Source organism: Pagrus major, chromosome 14, assembly GCF_040436345.1.
Source record: "Pagrus major chromosome 14, Pma_NU_1.0".
Classification (NCBI taxonomy): domain Eukaryota; kingdom Metazoa; phylum Chordata; class Actinopteri; order Spariformes; family Sparidae; genus Pagrus; species Pagrus major.
The window spans coordinates 925,001-946,415 of record NC_133228.1 but is presented as its reverse complement, the minus strand read 5'-3'; the positions used below and the strand labels follow the sequence as shown (position 1 = coordinate 946,415).

The following is a 21,415-nucleotide window of genomic DNA, read 5'->3' as shown; positions in this document are numbered from 1 at the left end:
TCCATGACGTTACAGCAACCTCTGAGAAAAAGGCTGTAATCTTGAAGAGCCTTTACATCCTCATTTTTGATTGACGGCCATGAAAGAGCTCTTTCCATATATGCAGATGCGATCCTCAGCTCATTTCCAAATTGCTCCTGTAATAGAGCTGTTGCCTTCGCATATCCTCTCTCAGGCTCCATATGCTGGCAGCTTCTTATCAGTTCTTTGGGGTGACCCTTTGTGTGCTGTTCCAGGAAATACAGCCTGTCACTGTGATTTGCAGTATTCCTCTCCACGCTGTTCTCGAAGGCCTTCACAAATGCATGATATTTTAATGGATCGCCATCGAAAATTGGTATCTCCCTCTTAGGTAAAGATGAAAGGCATTGCTGCTGTATCAACAGTGTTGTTATTTCATTCTGTTTTGTCATAATGCCAAACATATTGTTTTGATCTTGATTTCGACCAATATTTGCATTCAAGGTATTTCCACCTTGCATTTGTGTCTTTTCTTGAGGACTGCGATTCACTGCATGTAGCTCGGGTTTATATGAGGTAAGTGACATAGGTTCTGGATACATTAACTGAGATGGATTTTTCTCCTTAGGTCTTGTTCCTGCATCCAGATGAATATATTTGATTTCCTGTTGTGACCTTTGCGGTACGAATGACTTTGTTTTAGCACTGAGGGTCTGTGCTTTCCCTTGTCCTTTTTCCCAATAGGAGTTCATTCCATCTGAGCGCTTTGTTACAGAGGTTTTCCCACTTAGGATACTCTGAGACTTGAGCACATCCAGTTTAGCCATGTTTGCTGCAATTTCCTCATCCAATTTAAGGTGCTCCTTCCTTTTACGTAGCCTTTCCTCCTCTTCTTCCAGTTGATGTTTGTCTTTTAATAATTTTTGTCTCATCTTCAGAGCTGCCAAATCAGCCTCTGCTCTGAGACGTGCAGAAGAAACACTGGAAGCGACAGACTTTGTTCCTGTAGCAGAGTTTTGTGATTTGGATACTCTGCTTCCCACATTTGACACACTGTCATTTGGTTTCACGTGGTCTTGCATGTCGTCTGAATTGATTATAGAAGCTTCCAGTGGCTGAGGTTCATTCATTACAGCAGGATCAGCTTGAACATGAAATACATTGTGGCATAGTTCCTCTGGTTTGTTCAACCACTGTTCAACATCCCCTTTAAATGTGTTGCAATAGCTCATAATGCTAGAAAACCATTCATTGTGTTTCCTCTGTTCATCCTCAGGGAGTAAAGGTGTCAACATGTTATGTGACATGATGGCATTTTCACAATGTTCAGTTAAACTCTCCAAAAGAGGCTGTACCTTTGAGACATTTTCCCTTTTTTTCATGAATGATTTCATTTGTGGTATGAGCCCTTTAATTTTATTCACACTCGTTTTCCGTTCCCGTTGAAGCTTTTCAATTTTATTCTCCCAAGCCTTTGCAGTCAGCTTAGATTCCCTTTTTCCACTCTCCATTTCAGAACTCGAAACAACAGCACTAATTTGACTCATTTTCCTCTTTTATTTCCTTTTCCCAGTTCCTTTTCAATACATTTGTGCATCCAAACACTTCCGCGGACCGAAAGGAAATTCCTCCAGACAACGTCACATACACACATCAGCAGCACAGCGGCAATTTCAAAGAGACGAAGCTGAGATTCTTCATCTGACAGCACGGAGATATCACAGCACCGAATCCACACAATCAATGCCAGCAATCGGGATGACCCACTCTCTCAACCGGCGTTCAATCAAACAATTGTCCCCAATGGACAAAGAGCAGAGAATATGCAAGCCGCATTCCTTCCATTAATAAACAGCTTTCTGCACATATACACCGGGAAGCATACCTGGCTTATGAGTGCGTCTCCCGAGGTTGTAATGATTGAGATCCAGTCCTTCCTCCATCATTTATTTCTGATGATCCTTTCTCCCATTTGATCCTTGAATCCGCTGAGCCGTCCCATGTTGTTTTCCTTAATGCCTTTTTTCGTTGACCAAAATATAGCGACAAAAAACAAAGCAGTCGCTGAGAGGCTAAGCGTAGGGTGTTTGCTGCTTGGCTGACGCGCTGTACTAACAAAATATTCGCTGAGATCAAAATGCGTTTAAGGATTTTATTAAAGAAGAAAAAATAACTTATTATATCGTGCTTAAAGTATAGAAAAATCAATAACAGCGATCATAAGCAAAAAACAGCGGTCAACGAAAAATACGGCCTCCCAGTCACTCACCCTCTCTCTCTTTGTTACCTTACCGCCATGCAGTGCACAGGTGAATACATTAATTAAATGTTACCGCCCATATTCCCGTGACCCAGTTACTGTGATATCAAAAATAAACAACAACAAAAAAGAACAAAATATAACAAACCCAAATATAAACTACAAAATCTACACCTTCGTGGCTCCTACACTTCCTTTCAATAAAATGCCTACATGAATTGTATTGAGACATTCGCAAGTTTTCCTACAACTATACTATACTCCCATACTATAAGTTTTTCACAGGTTACCAAAGGCACTTAACATATTGACTTATCTTGCACGCAGGACTTATTTCTGTTGAGATGGGATAACTGAGAATTTCACTTGTTTTTATTGTCCAATCAGGATAGCCAAGCAGGAGCTGTTTATCCTCCAACACACATTAGAAATTAGCTTTCATTTTTGTCCACTATCATAATCTCAAATTTAGAGGACTGGCTTTATAAGTAGGAGGAAAAAAGAAAAGAAGCACATGGGTTTTCACTGTAAGGCCTGTAGATTTAAGATAGATTCCACTGAAATATCATCAGTTCATTTCAGCTGATGTAACAAGGTTTACGTTTGGAACCACCACAGATAACAGTGTTGGAATGATGAGTCCATTCATTAAATCTTATTAATGTATTGAGAAGACCTTTTCTTCTCAGACATTTGCTGGGTAAAGCTTCTCAGTTCAGTTTTGTAAATGGAAATTGGAAATTGAATACCTTTTGCTTTTTATACCGTTTGTCATATAGACTCACAACCTTTTTGGTCATTAGTTTTGATTATCCTCAGGCTAAAATGCAAGTAAAACTTCCTAGATTAATAGATATTTGGCAAGAGAAAATGTATATAGATAGAAAATCATCTCGCATTTAACCTTGGAACGATGACACAAGAACCTCATCACAATCAAATAAAACAGAAAGAGACTCACTTGATAATTTTGCTCTCAAACTGCTTGGCACTCCTCCACTTGCGGATGCACTTTAGACAGTAACAGTGGCTGCAATTGGAAAGGATGCCAAAACGGCGCTCGCTTGGGTTGGCCTTCTCAAACACCACTTCCATACACACACCACACATCATGTCCTTACTGCGTTGGATGGCAAATGAGATTTCCATGTCTTTCTCATGGGCCTCGATGCATGCCTATGAGAGGAGACAGTTAAACCAACACACCACAACCTTTTCATCATTTAACCAGGGTTCCATTCAGCTGTGGTCCTACGATAATGTGAGAATAAACCTCTTACAGATGAGCTGGTATTGTTTTCTTGTGCTGTGTTCAGACAACAGGCTGTGTTCAGAAAACGGCAGCCTCCTCATTTATTTTAAATGACACCACTGCAACGAAGCAGCTGTGGGTCCTTGTTGCAACTCCTCATACAAAAATCCACACCCAATAGAGAAAAACAATTACCACAAAAAGTCACCGTGGGCTGAAATGCTTACAAAATGTCTCTAGCTAGCTCATTCTTTCACATTCTTCCTGATTATCTCCTCATTGCCTGTAACCACCTGTCTTCTTAAAGCATTCTAAAAGGTTTTTGTTCAGCAGCTTATAACATTTTGTTCTGGGTTTTGACCCTGTTGTTAATGCATCCCACCACACAGCAGCTTTTGGGCATTTCCCTATTGTTTGTTTGCAGACAGAAGTGAAAATATGTCAACTTCACGCAATACAAAGTCAATTAAGAGAGTTGGGTTGTCGCAGTGTTAACATTTTCCCACAAACGAATAAGCTTGTGACAACATCGGCATTACCCGGTACACCAGGCTTCTGTAAGAAAAGAGGCTCACTATCTGTAGAGAACTGTGCTTATTTAATGCTAATGCAAGCTGAACATTTGCTACTGCTGCAGCTTCACATTAAAAGCATTTTACAGGCAACATGAGTTGATTTTTTTTTAATGAAGTAGGCTAGTCACGGTAAATGCAATGTGTTAAGTGAATTTAGCAATTATCACAGTAAAAGCAAAAACAAAAGCACCACTTTGCTAACAAGGAACCTGATAACGTTAGTGAGGGAAAGGGAGTTTGTTACCTTTCTGAGAAGTTGGACTTGTGCAGTCTGTCACCTGCAGTTCTTCATCTTATAGCTGCTTCTTATCCATTACTCCAACAGACTGTATAAAGCTATTCCTAGACATATTTCAAACGGATCAGCTGTCAACAAATGCTGAAAATAATGAACGATAGCAGTAAGTGAAACTAACTCACTGAAAACATTGCATTTACTGTGAGTAGCCTACTTCAAAATAAAAGTCAACTTGCATTTTGACAGTTAAACGCTTTTTATGTGAAGCTGCAGCAGTAGGAAATGTTCAGTTTGCATTAGCATTAAGTTAACACAGTGCTCACAGGTAGTGAGCGTCTTTTCTTGTGAAAAGTCAGTGTACTGTGTATTACCAGTGTTGTCCCGAGCTTAGTAGTTGACGGGAAAACTTAAGACAACACAGCAATGTTTAGCCCACCTCTGCCTGCTAGTGTTGGACCACTGCATATGTGAGTGAGAAACTAAGGGGGCACCTGTGCAAATGATGGACATCAGACACAAGGACAGCAAAACCCACACATTTATCATGCTCCAACTTTAACAAATCTGTTATCTCTCATCACGTTCATCTCTCTCTGATTAGCAAAGTGTGTGTACAAAACATTCACCTAATAACTTCTCATTTTAAATTAACTGCTGTCTTACAGACATTTCAGCAGTTTACTCAGGGAGGCAGCAGGGGCACTGCACATGGAGCGAGCTACGTCACGGGGCAACATGTTTTAAGCTAAGCCTCATGTGTTGCATTCAAAATTCAGAAATCTAAGAAATTGAGAAATGCTTTTTTCTGTCTGTATTAAAAAGGAGAATGACCTGCTTAACACTCAAACCCTAAAAGAAATGCAAAAAAATTGTAAATCAAGCTGGAATGCACCAGCACGATGAGTTAAACACACATGTATTAAGGGTGATAGGTTTATGAAAAATAAGGGGACATGGAGGAAATTTAGTTGGAAAGAGCAATGTAATCTAGACATTCTACAGGTGATCAAAGCCAGAGGGCTGAATACAGTACAAACACATTTTGCTTTACAATCTGCCTAACTTCAGAGTATTCCAGGAATGTGTGACCGTCAGGAAACCCCAACATGGTAAATGTGGATCCACCAGCAGGTGTTTCTGTAACCGTTACCTTAGTGTGCTCGGAGCGCTGGGTGTTGTCACTGGGGTGGAGCACTTGGAGGCCGCACATGTCACACACGTCGCCGTGGAGATAGGCACAGTTGATTCCGTAGCGGCACTCGCCAACAGCAGCGTACGGACAGAGTTGCTTCCTCAACACTTGTTTATCCGGTGCTGCGTCACTGTCAAACTCCTCAATGAGAGGGACGGAGCTCTCCACTTTCACTGGCTCAGCTGTGACAGACAGTCCACCGAGAGAGATTTTTTCAATCACATACATTTATTTTGAGCCACGTTAATCAGAAAATAAAAACTCTTTGTGCTTATGTCTACTCTTGTAAATGACTAACTTAACCAACCTTTGTGCACAAACTGACTTTTAACAAACAAATAAACATAAATTATAACTTGGAAACTAATTGAGTTCTTTAGATGTGGTCTTGGTCGGGTTGTTTGACCTACATTGAAGTTTGGATTAGAGTGTTCACATATGCCTAGATAAACCCAGCCAAATAGACAAATGCACCCCAGGTTGTTTGAAACGCACCAAACACTGGTGTGTAAACTCTTTTGAAGTATTCAACTGTTCATTCCATGTTGACTCCAACCTCCACTGCACTGTGTCTATCCTCAGAGGACAGCAGTAGAACGAACTGTCTTTACCATGCTGAGGAACATCAGATGTCAGCTGGGCAAATATGGTTTGAAAGAAGGCTGCAAGAGGAGTTTACTAGAACAAAATCACATTGTTTTTTATTCACCGATTCATTGATTTATTTCTACCAAAGCTCTATTGGGGCTTTTCCTTTGGCACTTCTGGCTGTGCCAGGTCAAATCGTGCCACACCAATTTGCACTTCCATTATAAGTTGCGCCCCAGATGGACCATCTCTGGAGTGGGGTGATAGCGCAGTGACGTCCCGCAACCACAACCAAGCCTTCTCTCCTCTGTACAACAGGCCATGTTAAAAAAACCTGTGGCTTCATGTTTTCAAATGTTGAAACACCATGGTCCCTCGTTAAAACTGTGCCAACCTGTGTGGCCAACAAAAGAACAGCTACATAATGCTAGCGCTAGCGGGCTGTCCTACAGGTAGCACTCGAGCTGGTGCTGCGGACACTCAGACTGGGAGCGTTTTTTATTCAGATGAGCCTCAACCTTACATAAGAAAGGGGCCAAAATGTGAATGGCTTGCCAAATCCCATGTCGTCTGACCTAGGCAGACCACAAAAAACTGACTGGGAGGTCCTTTTTCATAGTTTGTGGGTTGGTAGGTACTCCAGATACCCACATGTACGTGCCCAAGCACTGAAATTTTTTTTTTTCATAATATGTCCCCTTTAACAAACTATAGTTTTAGCAAGTTTGTTTAAACATCCACTGACATGACAAGTAATTTTTCCAACAGTTATTTACAGACTGATTATTTCACTTATAATTCACTGAATCACAATTCCAGTGGGTCAGAAGCTTACATTCACTAAGTCTACTGAGCCTTTAGACAGCTTGAGTTTACAGAAAATTATGTCATGGCTCTTACGATCTTAAGTTTTGGAGAAATGTCCTCTAGTCTGATGAACCAAAATTACACTGTTTAGCCCTAATGACCTGTATTACATCTGGAGGAAAAAGAGTGACGTTTACAGGCCAAACAACACCATTCCAACGGTGAGGGACAGGGGATGTAGCATCATGTTGTCGGGGTGCTTTGCTGCAGGAGGGACTGGTGCACTTCACAAAATAGATGGCATCATAAGGAAGGACAAAATGATGTGGATACAGCATATTGACGCAACATCTCAAGACATCAGCCAGGAAGTTAAAGCTTGGTCATAAACGGGTTCCAAGCATGCTTTCAAAGTCCTAACAAAATGGATTGAGGACAGCAGTCAAAAGGTATATAAGTGGCCAGACTGAGAAGAACATTTCTGAGCAGAACTGAAAAAGTGTGGAAGAGCGGGGAGACCTACAAACCTGTTTGAGGAGGAGCCGGCCAAACTTATTGCGAGAAGCTTGTGAAAGGCTACGCGAAACATAATTTGGACGCAAAATAATTTCAAGGTACAAACAAAGTGTATGTAAACTTTTGATCTTCTTCTTTAAAAAGTGATCCTAACTGGCCTAAGACATGAAACTTACTAGGATTAAATGTCACGAATAGCGAGAAAAAAAATTAGTTTAAATGTAACTGACAGGGATGTATGTAAATGTCCAACTTCATGAACAGCATCATTATCAAACTTGATGTTATTACTGCTGGTCATTCTAAGTGCTACAGTATATCCCAGGCAACTGGACGTTTCAGTTTCTTGAAGACATTTCACCTCTCGTCCAAGAGGCTTCTTCAGTTCTAACTAACTTCTAACTAACTGCCTGTCACTCACCTCGTCCACAGTATGGCTGTCCTGGGACAAACTCAGCAGCATTGACCCAGTCTTGTGCTGCTGAGCCAGGTGTTGACACACTGGGGTCCGGGTCTGATGGTCCATCCAGCGAGACAGAGGGCAGAGGCAGCGTCTGGGGGGTTTGCAGCTCCTCGCTCTTTGCCGGTTTACAGTGTTCAAACCTGAGCAAGCACACAGGACCAGAATTTACATCACAAAGGATCTACTGTCCTACAGCACTAATGCAGGGAAGTTACAACCAGAGCAATGATCAGGAAAGGAAGATCTGGATTACAAACCAAAGTTGATAACAATGTTAAACATGTATGTGCAACCCAGAATTGTAAGACTACCGATAGTGAACTTCTACTTATTTACTGGGTGCCTGGCACAAACGTCTAACATTTCAGCATTACATCAATAAAAGGTTTGTAAGAGAGTACTCAAAAAGATTTTTTTTGCACCAAATGATGCACAAGTCTGATTAAAGATAATCACGGGTGCAACAATTGGTGAATTGATCGATTTGAGAGAGGGATATTTGCTACCTATTATGATAATCAATTAATTAATTAATTAATTAATTAATTAATTGATTAATTAAAAGTAATTTCCTATGCAGCAGAGGGTGCTGTTTTTTGATGTGGAGATTTCCTGCTATTCTCTGCTTTATATTGGACTGAATAATTTGGAGTTTTGGACTGACGACAGGATATCTGAGGACCTCATCTTGGACTTTTGAGAGACTGGGATGGGCATATTTCACTGTTGTCCTTTTATGGACCAAATGACTGATCAATGAAGTTTGGAAATGATTAGGAGGTTAGTCAATGGTGATGACAATCAGTAGCTGCAGCCCCAGCGGTGATTGGATAGGTTTATCCGTGTTTATGTTTGTCTTTATCAACCATTGGACTGCACCTAGTTCTTTGGGAAAAAAGTGGCATCACGGAACATTGATTGTTTGAGCTCATATATTATGTATTTGAGGATGTTCCTGCAAAAGGTTTTACAAAAAGAATTGCTGCACTTATGTCATTACTGCTGACTGACCTCAGTCTGTCAGCAGTAGGAAAAGGTTGGTTAGGAAAATCAACCAGGCCAAGTTTTCAGCATGACAAAATCATGACACCCCCAATAATATTTGTGTTAATGACCATGCCCTTTTACTGTGCAGTGAGACTGAAGTCTAAACAAACAGAGGACAAAGACAACTCCAAGATACTGAGCTTGACCTTCAGTATGTTTAGTTTGTGCAGTCCAGTACGCTGTTTTTACTTTGATAAAGCCTCAACTTGAGAGACAGATACAGCGTTCTTAAAATGCTATGGTCAAAACATTACACATACAGAGTGATGTTTCGACAACAAAAAAAAAAGATTGCTGCACTTTGCTGTGAACACGTGTTTATTTTGAATGGCCTTGGCATGAAAGATCATGGGCTCATGGGGGAAAAATCCCAATATTTCAGTGAGTGAATCACAATGCATAGCTAGTCTAGAGGCTATATTTAGGATCTTGTATTTTCCACTGCTTAGATAATGTTTTCTGGGACCTCAAACACATATGGGATGAAAACAGCTATGGGCTACAGTGTACCATCTTGAGGATAAGACATTACCAAAATCAAATGTCTAACACAAGAATTCCACTGGATGCATGTCCATTGCAGAACGGCTCCGGTACGGTTTTGCTCCGTCGTTGTATTTCTGCCGGATGCCGGAGCATGCCGCATCAATTTAGCCGAATTCAGCACAGAGCAGACAGGAAGTCAGACACTGAAACAACAACATAACATCCGGCTAATTTTCATAATAAAACACTCCGTGTTGACGCCAGCGCAAAAATCTCAAAAAAGAGACAAATTCAAGCACTTCTTTTAATTCTTCGGTTGGGAACACCTTGTCTGTTTGTTGTTGTGTTTATAACACATACCTATAACTGCGGCCCCGCGTGATTCTGTAATTATCGCAGGAACTCCTCGGTCTCGCAACTCCAGCTGTCCGGCAGTGCTGCACTAAAAACACAGCCGGTGGGGGTTGACGGACGACGGTGCACGGAGCAAAAACGTAGCGGAGCCATTCCGAAGCGCACATGCAACCAGTGGAATTCCCGGGATTAGTCTACCTGTGGATGATATTCATAAACTCTATCACAGCATATGTAATTTTATCTGAATATTGATAGAAATCACGTTATAGTACATTTTCTAGAAAGAGTAATAAGTAACTCCAAATTTCAAGTAAAGCTCATCAGGTTACCTATACAAATTGATTCAAATACTGGATAAAAATCCAATATTGACATTAACAGAGCAAAATGCATGTAATGGTGATGTCACTCAGTGCCTCAGTTGCACTATGGGTAATGTTTTTGAAAAAGAAGAATACATGGACTAAAACAGGCCCCCATATTTGAAGTGTCTAACAGTAGCTCCATTCACACTGCCTTTTCATGGCAGGAATCTTGCTTTGATATTCCGCCTCACCATCTGTGTGAAGGCTACAGAGGCAGAATGGGGGAACAGTTTAATTCCACCTCTGGGGTCTCATTTATAAACATTGTGTATGCACAAAATGAGGCATGAAAGAGGTGTACGCCACTTCCCACGCAAAAGTAGTGATATATAAAAACAAACATGATGGGAGAATGTGTGCAACTGTAAGCAAACTCTGACCCATGCGTACGAACGTTTTGGAGGCAAGGGGAAGTGGCGATGGGGAGGTGGTGTGTTGAAGCAGATTGTAGAAATGAAATGTGAGAGGCATTACTATGTGCATAATAACACATCTCACAAGTGATTTCACTGCATATCAAACGTTATTTATAGATGCACGTTATCATAAACATTCAAACCAGCAGTGTCATTTGTACTTGTGCATGTAGTGAAGTATAACTATTTCATAATCAGAATCAGAATCCTTTTATTGTCATTGCACAAGTGTACAATGAAATTTAGCAGCATCCGAGTATTTCACACACATAAATTAAAGTAAAAGTACAAGGTAAGTAAGTAAAAAAGTACAAAAGTACAGCAAATAGTGCAATGTATAAAAATATAAATAAAAAATAAATATGTGCAGAGGTGCAGGTTGTAAATCGACTTATTGCACATTGTTCTTGGGTAGTGTGTGTGTGTGTGTGTGCATGTGTGTGTGTGTCAGTGTCCGTTTGTGTTCAGTGCAGTGATGGCCTGTGGAAAGAAGCTGTTTCTGAGTCTGTTTGTCCTTATTTTGATGGACCTGTAGCGCCTGCCAGAGGGTAACAGGTCGAACAGGTGATGTGCTGGATGGGTACTGTCTCTTGTGATTGCCTCAGCTCTGTTGAGGCAGCGGGATGTGTAAATGTCTTTGAGGGAAGGGAGGGGGCAACCGATGATCTTCTCTGCTGTCTTGACCACTCTCTGGAGCCTCTTCCTATCTGCCTCAGTGCAGTGGGAGAACCACACCGAGATGCAGTAGGTTAGGATGCTCTCAATGGTAACGGTAGAAAGTCACCAGCAGCTTCTCACAGATGTTACTTTTCCTGAGCACTCTCAGGAAGTGCAGACGCTGCTGTGCCTTCTTGATGACAGCTGAGGTGTTTGCAGACCAGGAAAGGTTAGCAGAGATCACGGTGCCCAGGGAGGTGAAGGTGTAGGCCCTCTCCACGCAGTCGCCGTGTATGTAGAGGGGAGATGGATCTGTCCTGTGTTTCCTGAAGTCCAGGATGATTTCTTTGGTCTTTGTGGTGTTCAGACACAGGTTGTTCGCTGAGCACCACTCAGACAATTTCAGGACCTCGTCCCTGTAGGCAGACTCATCTCCCCCTGTGATCAGTCCCACCACTGTCGTGTCGTCTGCGAACTTAACGATGGTGTTACTGGAGTGGGCGGGTCTACAGTCTGTGGTGTAGAGGGTGTAAAAAAAACACGGAGCTGCGCACCGCCATAAACAACTTTTAAATGTAAAAAATATCAGCCAACTCAAATATGAAATCATATTTCCTCAGCACTGTCTCACCATCTCATTCCCTTCCCAGGCACGCAGTGGAGAGGCCCGGACTGTTTGAGAACGAAATTATAATCATCGGTTTTAGAAATCCAAGATTACATCAGATATCAAAGAAGGAGTACTGTACACATATAACATAAGTATGATTTTAGTTTTCATAGAGCCTAGTTGTGTAGTTGTGTGTAAAATTGCTGCAGGGAACACCATCAACTATGCTGTCAGGTGCACACTGAGCGCCACACAGAGCGCACTAGAGGCAGTGCTGTGGCTGCCACACACACACTCTGCCTTCTCCAGTCAGCTCACCTAGTACACCTTCACAACCAACACACATGGATTGTGTAAATTATGAACGTGTGGAAATAAAGTCAATGACAGCTCTCTCACAATCGACAAACTTCCACTTTCAAATGATATCTCAGGCTGAGGGATAACACTGACTGTAGCAATCATTTAACTGTAAAGAACCATCGATCAGTGGCTTTCATGCGGCACTTTACATCAACCATTTATGGTTGAATGTGGGTGTGGAGAGGGCGGGATATGAGGTGGATCCATGTATGCACATTTCCGGCTTTGAAATGGCTCCAAGTGACTTGCCTGACTTGTTCAAATCAATAATGGGCTCTTTCAGATCAATGCTGAGCTCTTTAGACTTTCCCATTGTAGTGTTTGTGGGAGTCTTATGGGTGTATGAAACAAGCCCTATTAAAATGGGCCCAGAAAAGTCACCAGCTGTTATCACTAAGAGGAAGTTAAGAGGCCATGCTATAAAAGCAAATTTGTATGCCACAACTTTCTATAATCACTTACATTGGTCTTTCAATTTGTTATGTGTATATTTTTGAGCCAGCAGATTTGGTCACATTTTCAGAAGACCTATAACAAATTCAAGTGTCTGGGTTAGTTTTTGGCCATCATATGCCGCCAACGCAGCTTCAGTGTGCTTCATGAAGATGCTTCAAAAAGATCCTCATGTGGTGTTCTGATTAGGTCGAGATCTGGTAACTGCCATGGCCCTAGCTGTTATTCACATCCTCTTGTCATCCAAGAAGAGACTACTCTGGTCAGGATAGAAATGTCTCATCATTGAATAAAGGTGATCAAGCAAAACAACTACCATGTAAACTGGTATATTAGCTGTTCATTAGCTAAATTCTGTGAGCAACCTGACAACAGGCCAAAATGAAACTTGTGTTGATACAGTATTATTATAAAGCCTTTCCCATACATAGGCTCTACTTCAGAGGATAAAATTTGTTTTGTTTTTTTCCCAATTGTCATTTCATAATGCGCACAGTATATCACTGTAAACACAACTAGCAGTGTCAATGGTCAACGTCGAACTACCTACTAGAGTCACCTCAGTATGTAAAACAGCTCAATTTCATAGTTGTAATACAGCATGACTAACAGGCCATGACAGCCTTTCCACACAGCCTACAAAAGGAAGACTTGACCTGTCCCTCCTTCAGCCTCCTCCATGATGGCGAGCTCCATCAGAACACACCGTTAACCAGTCTGTTCCCAGAAAGCCATTGGAGCACAGGATGAGTGGGCAGAGGAGGAGGGCTGCTGGAGCTATGCAAAAATAAATGAGGAGGTGCAGCAGCAGAGTGAACCTGGGGAACCAGCAACAGCACGGGGAGGGGTGACTGCTCAGAGAAAGAGAGCAAGAAGCAAACAGAGAGCGTTATGCAATTGCCATGCAGGCTGCAGTGCACTCTGTCTGGCCCTGGGGGCTGCAGAAGAGAGAGAGAGAGGGAGAGAGGCACAGAGACAGAGTGAGAGAGTGAGACAGAGCCCATCACAATAGACAGAGCACAGGGAATTCAACCATAATAAACCCCCACAGTGAGAGCCTTTCTCTGGGCTCTTAACACAGGGTGCAAAGCCCCACAGGGTCACAGGAATAATGAGGACACTCTCATGCAGCTCCATCACAAGGATGGAGGAATGTGATTTAACACAACAACAACAACAGTAAGCTATATACATTCAATCGACTGCTTCCTACGTGAGAAAGGCTGACTATTCAAGAAAAAAAATTATGTATGTGTATAAGTATGTGTGTAACCAATGTCGTGCTGCCATTGGGGTGATCCTCCGAGTGTCTTGGTAACTATGGGGATGCTCCTGAACCAGACATGGTGCAGACACTGTCTGTACAAGCTGGCTGCTGCTGTCTGGGTATACTCAAGCCTGACAACAGACTGGGAGTCTAATCTGCCTCTCAAAAGGACCATATGACTGCATGTTTGAGCCCTTTTATTACAAATAAATGCTACTGACCATATTTATGCATACTGCAGTGTTTATGTTTCATGCATACTGGCTGATTTCAGTCCAATATAAAAATTACCTTTCATTGACAGGAAAATGTTCTACTGTTGGGCAATCCATTAATGAACAATGTGTCTGCTTTTACTTAGCGACAAGGTAATGCAGTTTAGATTTTTCTAATTAGTCTGCACAAATGTAGTAATTATATAACGGACCATTTAAAAACACATGATGTTCACCGACATCAGTTAGGCTATGTAAATAAAGGCATGTTTTAAATAAAGATGATTGTTACAGTGCAGTTAAATAAATGGAAGGCTATGGCTGCCAGACAGGCAGAAAAAACAAATCCAAAACTCAAAAAACAAGCTAGCTTAATGATGATCAGACACAGAAATTAATCCAAATAGGTTTTTTATTAGAAAATAAGGGTTGAAATAATGTTGATGTCGGAGTAGAAGTGTTAACAGAGAATTTATTTGTTAAGATGGAAAAGATATGTTTTTAATCTACTCTGGACCTTCTTTAACCATTGATTTGTTGGTGAAATTGAACATACTGCCCCTTGAAAATCTGAAGCCAATTGTTAAAATTTGAAGTAAGAATAATGTAATGTGTTGTTTATTACCTCCACCAAGGAGGTTATGTTTTCACCCGTGTTCATTTGTCAGTTGGTTGGTTTGTCAGCAGGATTACACAAAAACTTCTTATTGGATTTCCATGAAACTTGGATGGAGGACAGGCCTCAGCTCAGAATAGACTCCACAAAATTTTGGTGCATATCTGGATAAAGGGACGGATCCAAGAATTTTATATTGATATGGACACGGGCCCAATGCAGTAAGTTTGATATTCACTAACATTTATCAAAAAAGTGAAAGAATGGGGTGCCAGTTAGCTCAGCTGGTAGTCAGTACAAGAAGACCTGTCCTCGCTTCACTGGCCCAGGTTTCGAGTCCAACCAGTTGCCCTTTGCTGTGTGTTGTCCCCCCTCCCTCTCATCCCATTTCCTGTCACCTCTCTGAGCTGTCCTGTAAGATACAGCCATAAAAAGGCAAAAAATATATATTTTTTTAAATTTAAAAAAGTAAAATAGTCCAGTGTTTCCCACAGATATGTTTTACTAGGGTGGGCCACCAACGCATCTTAGCATTTTAAACTAACTGCTGATGAAGAAAGCAAATAATGATGCTGGTGGAGAGAAAACTGAGAGGAGAGAGAGAGAGAAAGAAAAAGAGAAACAGAGAGGCGAGGCAAGCCAGTGAACTTGCATTAATGTAGACAATTAAAGCAACACCATAACGTAGGCAAACTCCTAAAGCGACTCTGAAGAAAGATAGTCGATTTTTGAGTCTCATTCTTAGGTTGTCAAATACCTTGACTGCTTCTTGACTTTGTTATTATTATCTATTGTTGTTCAACACATTAGCATTAAAAATTACAGTACTTTGAACTCCAAACTGTACTTTAATACTCCATAGAATAGGCAAGCTTCCTACTGCACTATTCACACACACACGCACACACACAGTAATAAACTGAAAACTGTCAAACATGCACTGAGAGATTGCAACAAGTATAATGAAGACCACAGGGAATTGCCATCAATACTAAATGATGGATAACAATACTACATTGGGGAATCTAATAGGACAGACATCATGGAACATATGTAATCTCATTAAAAGACTGACTGCTGCACTCCAGTCCAGTTGATAAGCTGGTTTGCCAACCATTGAAAATGGCCGAGGTAGTAAAACTCGAGGAAGAAGTAAACTTGTTTTGTTGTCACATTAAAATGCAGTTCACCGTTTAACACTTCATGTACCTCTGAAAAATCTTAGCTCTGTTAGCCAAACACACAGCAGGACCCTGCCGTCACCCAGCTGCTCAAGATCAAAACACTGCCTTTCACCATATTCAGATGCAGACCAGGCTTATGTCTATTTTATAGGCAGGATTTTGACAAAACACAACAGAAAATTTTCCCAAAAAATGTTTCTATGGTCAAAAAGGTAAGTGTCCATGTACTAGAATAGTTGCCATTGTCATCTCAACAGAAACTATGGTGAGACTGCCAGAAGGAAGCTGAACATATAAAACCTCCACAAACACTCAGGACAAAACTTCCACTACATATTTTATAGGTTTAGTCCCGGACCTACATGAAGCTGCCATAGACACAGACCAACAACATGTTGACATTAGGAAGCAGCAATCTCAGGTGTCAGATCCACTTGGAGGAGCAGGCTGTAACATTTCTGAGAAGCCCTGCCAGCAAAGCTGCTGTGCTGTCACTTGACTGAGAACACAGCCAGTTTTAGAAAGGAAGTTATAATGCAGCTCAACTGACAACTGGAATCATGCTTTTAGGCTGACTTTCAACATCTCAGCTGAGTTCAAAACATCCCAGCTTTTCTGATAACATCCATATTTTTTATTTGTATTTAAAAGAACTTAGATTTTAGTTGAGTCTTTACCTGCAACGCTCCCCAAAAACACAGTTTCCTTTCTGAAAGAACTTGCAAATCATGGCAGCAGGTTTGCTGTTGGTCAGATCATGGGAATATCGACAGTTCTCTCCTTCTTTGCAAAGACCATGCATGAAGTATCTGAAAATACATGAGAACAAAAATGTCACATTACACTAGAATCGTATCGGAAAACTTAACGTTAATATAATTAGTTAGTTTTCAGATCCGCATGTCAAACAGAAATGTGTATGTTAAAAAGCTGAACAACATGTAGTAAGCTAATTGTGTGAGAATGTCGCCTTTCACTTTCATGTTGGTAACGCTACCAAGCCAATGTTAACACGGTCACAACAAACGTTCGCTAATGTGGTTAGTCTGATTGAAACACCTGACAAAGTATTACGTAGATTATAAAATTACTTTCACCAACCAGCAAGACTCGCTGGGTTTAACGTTGGTTAAAGTGAAAGTGTACCGAGTACCTGTTAACAGCTTGTTACAATTATCGTTAATATTAACGATTTTGTCACTCTCTTGTATTGTAGTCTAATATTATAGCCTGGCTATTACTGCGAACCAAGGTAGTTGCTGAAAACGTAGGCAGCAAACTGGTCGCTATCCTCGCTACACCACCAGCCTGCTCTGTGACCATAACACAGTGAACATAACAACACACCAGTCTAGTAACGTTACAGCTAGCTAGCCAACAGCTGAGCCAAGCCTCAGAAGACGCTGTTGTCAGTCGCTCGCAAACCACCGTATCGTCGCTAGTTAGGTGTCAAACGATATACGATATAATCATCCTTGATATTTTAATACTCATTCGTTTTGTCTTACCTGCAGGTTACGTGTTTGGTCCAACCTCCTGTTACTGGTGAGGTCGCCGTAGATGCTACTGCTGCCTCCGCCATTGCTGTTTATGTTGAGAAGCTACGGCCGGATGTTCCGGACAGCTCCGCTCCAGCTCGGCCTCTTTCGTATCTGTACGGTTGAAGTCGGAGTTTACCGAAAACCTCGCGCCGGGTACCGTCAGTACCGTCCTCAGCGGGGCACCACAGTGAGATGCCGACAACAACACGGTGCCTGACAGCACATGAAAGGAGCTTACGTACGTGACGTTAAGTACAGTAAGTAACGTCGTTAATCTTTGGTTGAGTAACTTAATAATATAACTAATATCATATAATAGTGTATAATATTATTATTAATAATAATAATGATAATAATAAGAAGAAGAAGAAGAAGAAGAAGAAATGTAATGAAAATGGTTTGTATTGTACATTTTATGCAACTATTTTTTGTAATTTAGCACTATTTATACTGTGTTATATTTTACCATATCAGTGTTGTCTTTTAGTATCTTTTGGGCTCTGTGCAGACATCTCACTTCACTGATGTCACTGATGCTCCATAGATGGTACCAGTGAGGTTCTGGGCGGTTTTAATCACCCGCTGTAGAGCCTTCCTGTCCTGTCCTGTGATGAACCATGCCAGTTTGTGACGTTTCCAGTCAGGATGCTTTCTATCGCTCCTCCTTAAAAGTTAACCAGAATCTTGTTCCAGAATTTAACCTTCCTAAGTTTCCGTAGGAAGTAGACTTTTCTGTGCTCTTTTAACCAGGGTGGTGATGTGTGTTGACCATGATAGGTTCTCAGTGATGATAATTCCAAGGAACTTATAGTTCATCCGCTCCACCTCAGCTCCACTGATGTAGACAGGGGTGTGTGTCTTTGCCTCCTTTCTTCTAAAATCAATAATAAGCTCCTTGGTTTTGCTGACATTATGCAGTAGATTGTTCTCTGTATGTTGTCTGTCCTGAATTATATCTGTATCATTTCTATAAAAAATATAGAAAACAGACTGACTGCCAGTGTCTCAGTATTTGTTTTGTGTTTACCAATTTTGTTAATTTTTTCTCAACTATTGGCAATTATTAGTAAAGCAATTAGTGAAGAAACTTCCATAATGTAAAACTTAAACTTTCTTAACATTTAATAACTTACTCTGCTATGTTTTAATCTGCTTAAAAGACAAAATAACAGCAAAATTATCTCCCAGCAGTTTTGCGCAAAAAGAATTCCAATTTTTGAAGGAAATAAGAAAAACATCAACAGGTGATTCCAAACTTTATTTCAGCTCTGCTGCTGAAACATGAATTGCCAGAAATACATTCCTCAGCTTTGGAGAAGAACACTCATGTTTTGGATTATGAGCAACAGACTTTGAGATGACCACTGCCCATAGCATCTTTCAACCATCCATCCTGACCAGGGAGGAGAGGAGGAGAGTCGGGATAAGAGTCATTGTAATCCATCTTGGAACTGATGCTGCTCATGGCTAATGTCCAGTCACAGGAAAATGAAATGGACAAAATGTGACTCAGGCTGGCCAAGAAACTGGAAATAGGAAATAGTTTTGCCCACATCTCGACAGAGACCTGTTTCCATCACAATATGCTAGATCAACCTGTTGCACTCCACGGGCGAACTGTGTTCCAGGTTCACAGAATCAGGATGCTTGGTGCTCACAAGCAGTCAAAGTGGATGGACAGAGTTTACCTGGAGTCAAACTTTTAATATGAAGATGCAGAACATATTATTGTCACCAACTTGTTTCTGCTGTTTACATACACCCTGATGCAAATTCTAAAAATTAAATACATGTTTATGTGTATGAATAACTGTATATGTTCTATGTTTGAGTGGTATGAAGGAGTTACAAACTTGCATTTTGTTATGCAATCCTGGGTTGTACAATGACAAAAAAGTCACCTTGAACCAAGAAGAAATCATGGAGTGTGAAAAATCAGTTTTCTCCTCTGGGGAGCATGGCAATAAGCCTTGTTAATATTGGTAAAGATCATGTACAAAGGTAGTTTGGCCAGACAGAAAACATCAGGGGGCAGAATTACTCGAAGACCAAAGAAGACCAAGGAGTCCTGACTGTCAAAGACTTCCCTCCACATTCAACATTTATGGGAACACTTGAAAACTGATAAAGCCAAGCAGTCTGTGACATCACAAGAAACTGTGGAATACTGTCAAATCATGCTCGCTGATTGAGAGAGGCTGGCTAACTGGCTGTTTGCCTTCTTCTTGCCAATACTTTACCACCACTCTGTCCATAGTTGACTGTCAAATAGTTTTATCACTCACTTCTCACTTTCCTTACTTTCTCCTTTTTGTACACTCAGTTCTCTCACAAATTTGCTGTAAATGTGTCAGCTGTATTGTTTTGTTCTTTCCCACCCAAAGATTACTGGGTAATTTTGCTGGAGTGCAATCTAAAGACAAAGTGATTGCCTGATTCAATGGTGGAAAAAAGAAAATCCTGCAACTTGTAATACATTTGAAATACGGAGCCAGGTTATGTTCAGCTCACATGTTCAATGCCATAGCACTAGTATCGACAAGTAGGCATGATGGCAACCACTGGGAAATAACTTTTGAAGGGGGACAGTGGTGTGTGTGTGTGTGTGTGTGTGTCTGCATGTGTTTGGTGCCCTAGCTGTGCGGCTTTTGCTGTCATAAAACTGAGCATGTCCAACTATAAAGCAAGGAATCTATGTCTGTCTGTAAGTATGTCATTTGCAAATCATGAGAACCATTTATCCGATCTTCAAACTTGGCAGGTTTGTTGCTGACACTGCATGAAAAGTGGGATTTTCGTCAGTAAACGGCACTGTAGATTGTCGTGGAAGTTCAGGTTTACGACTGCACACGGCAATTTGCAGGCAACACCGAAAACTGCCGTGAATTGTCGGAAATTGACGTGGGCCTTGCTTGGCAGTTGTGCCCCCATGACCCCCCTCCCCCTAATTCTAGGGGAGGCTTTAACATGTAAATGAAAATGCTGTGAGCTATACAAATGCAAATCAGGGTAGCAAGGGGAGTTTTACCCCAGGTGACATTTTTCCGGCGAGAAGAAACTGCTGAATGCTATCAGTGGGCTGTCCCTTCAGCTTAGTCTGCTTGCTGCCGATGTGAATGAGAAGTTCACCGTAGTAAACTCCAGGTTGCTGTCCAAAGAGGATAGGTTGGCTGCTTAGGAGTCGAAAAAGTGTGCGGAAGAGACTAACTCTAAGAAGAGAAGATGGGTGCACAATCCCAAGATTGCGGTAAGAATATGTTAGGTTACTGCTAGCTAAGCTAAAAGTAGCCTAGTAGCCTTGTAAAAGAACAAGTGAGCAGAACCAGTGTAAGTTGTTTTCTAAAAGTGTATGTTTTTGGTCTTGTAATTTACAGGAAGCAGTACGCCGTCTTCACAACTCGGAGACCTTTCTAATTCACCTTTGAGGTCAAAGGACGAGGGGGTGGAGGAACTGAGGTGAAGGGGAAGTGGGTGGAGATGCGAGAGAGTGACGAACGGAGGAAGAAGACAGATGCAGGTTGTCTACTGTAAAGTGAAAACACGAACTTTTTAATTAATATCTACGCCAGTTTGAGTGAAAGTGTTCAACCAGGACTCTTATAAAAACGTTATTGGTGATGGGTTCTGTCCGTTTGAGTGGACTACTCAGCACAAGAAGACAGAGGACTTTAAGTTAGCTTCTGACCTAGCGGCTAGCAGTGCTTTTGCATGGACTTTGCTAACAAGCTAGCGACAAGCAAACCTGATGAGTAAAGCCTGTGTGGAGCTGTGAGACCGACGGCAAACACAAAGACCCCGACGGAGCCGAATAGCGCTGCTGAGTGGTGGACTTTGCCGAGATCGTCAGCTGCGTGAGTTTCTCTTCAGCCCGGACAGCGCTACGAACCGGAGCAAGGGTAAGATTTAAAGAATATGCTTTCATTCTGCTGTATAAGGAAACAGATACGTTAATAGATACCGATCTTAACCGTTAATTTTGTTTTCAC

The 21,415-nt window shown here is 41.3% G+C and overlaps 1 protein-coding gene and 1 long non-coding RNA gene across 2 annotated transcripts in view; one reads left to right on the top strand and one right to left on the bottom strand.

The window, feature by feature from the left end:
* Positions 1 to 17,483, bottom strand: part of mkrn1 (makorin, ring finger protein, 1) — a 28,678-nt gene extending 11,195 nt beyond the window's left edge. Inside the window, exons 1-5 of the mRNA XM_073480497.1 lie at positions 17,397 to 17,483; positions 16,566 to 16,697; positions 7,811 to 7,992; positions 5,437 to 5,660; positions 3,183 to 3,397 (exon numbers count right to left, since the gene is read on the bottom strand). Of these exons, the coding sequence (XP_073336598.1) occupies positions 3,183 to 3,397; positions 5,437 to 5,660; positions 7,811 to 7,992; positions 16,566 to 16,697; positions 17,397 to 17,470 (827 nt within the window). The 5' untranslated portion in view covers positions 17,471 to 17,483. The remainder of the gene's footprint in view (positions 1 to 3,182; positions 3,398 to 5,436; positions 5,661 to 7,810; positions 7,993 to 16,565; positions 16,698 to 17,396) is intronic.
* A 3,751-nt stretch (positions 17,484 to 21,234) lies between these two features.
* The window catches only part of LOC141008389 (uncharacterized), a 2,195-nt gene continuing 2,014 nt past the window's right edge, over positions 21,235 to 21,415 (top strand). The window contains exon 1 of the long non-coding RNA XR_012180068.1: positions 21,235 to 21,325. This is a non-coding gene — a long non-coding RNA (uncharacterized lncRNA). The remainder of the gene's footprint in view (positions 21,326 to 21,415) is intronic.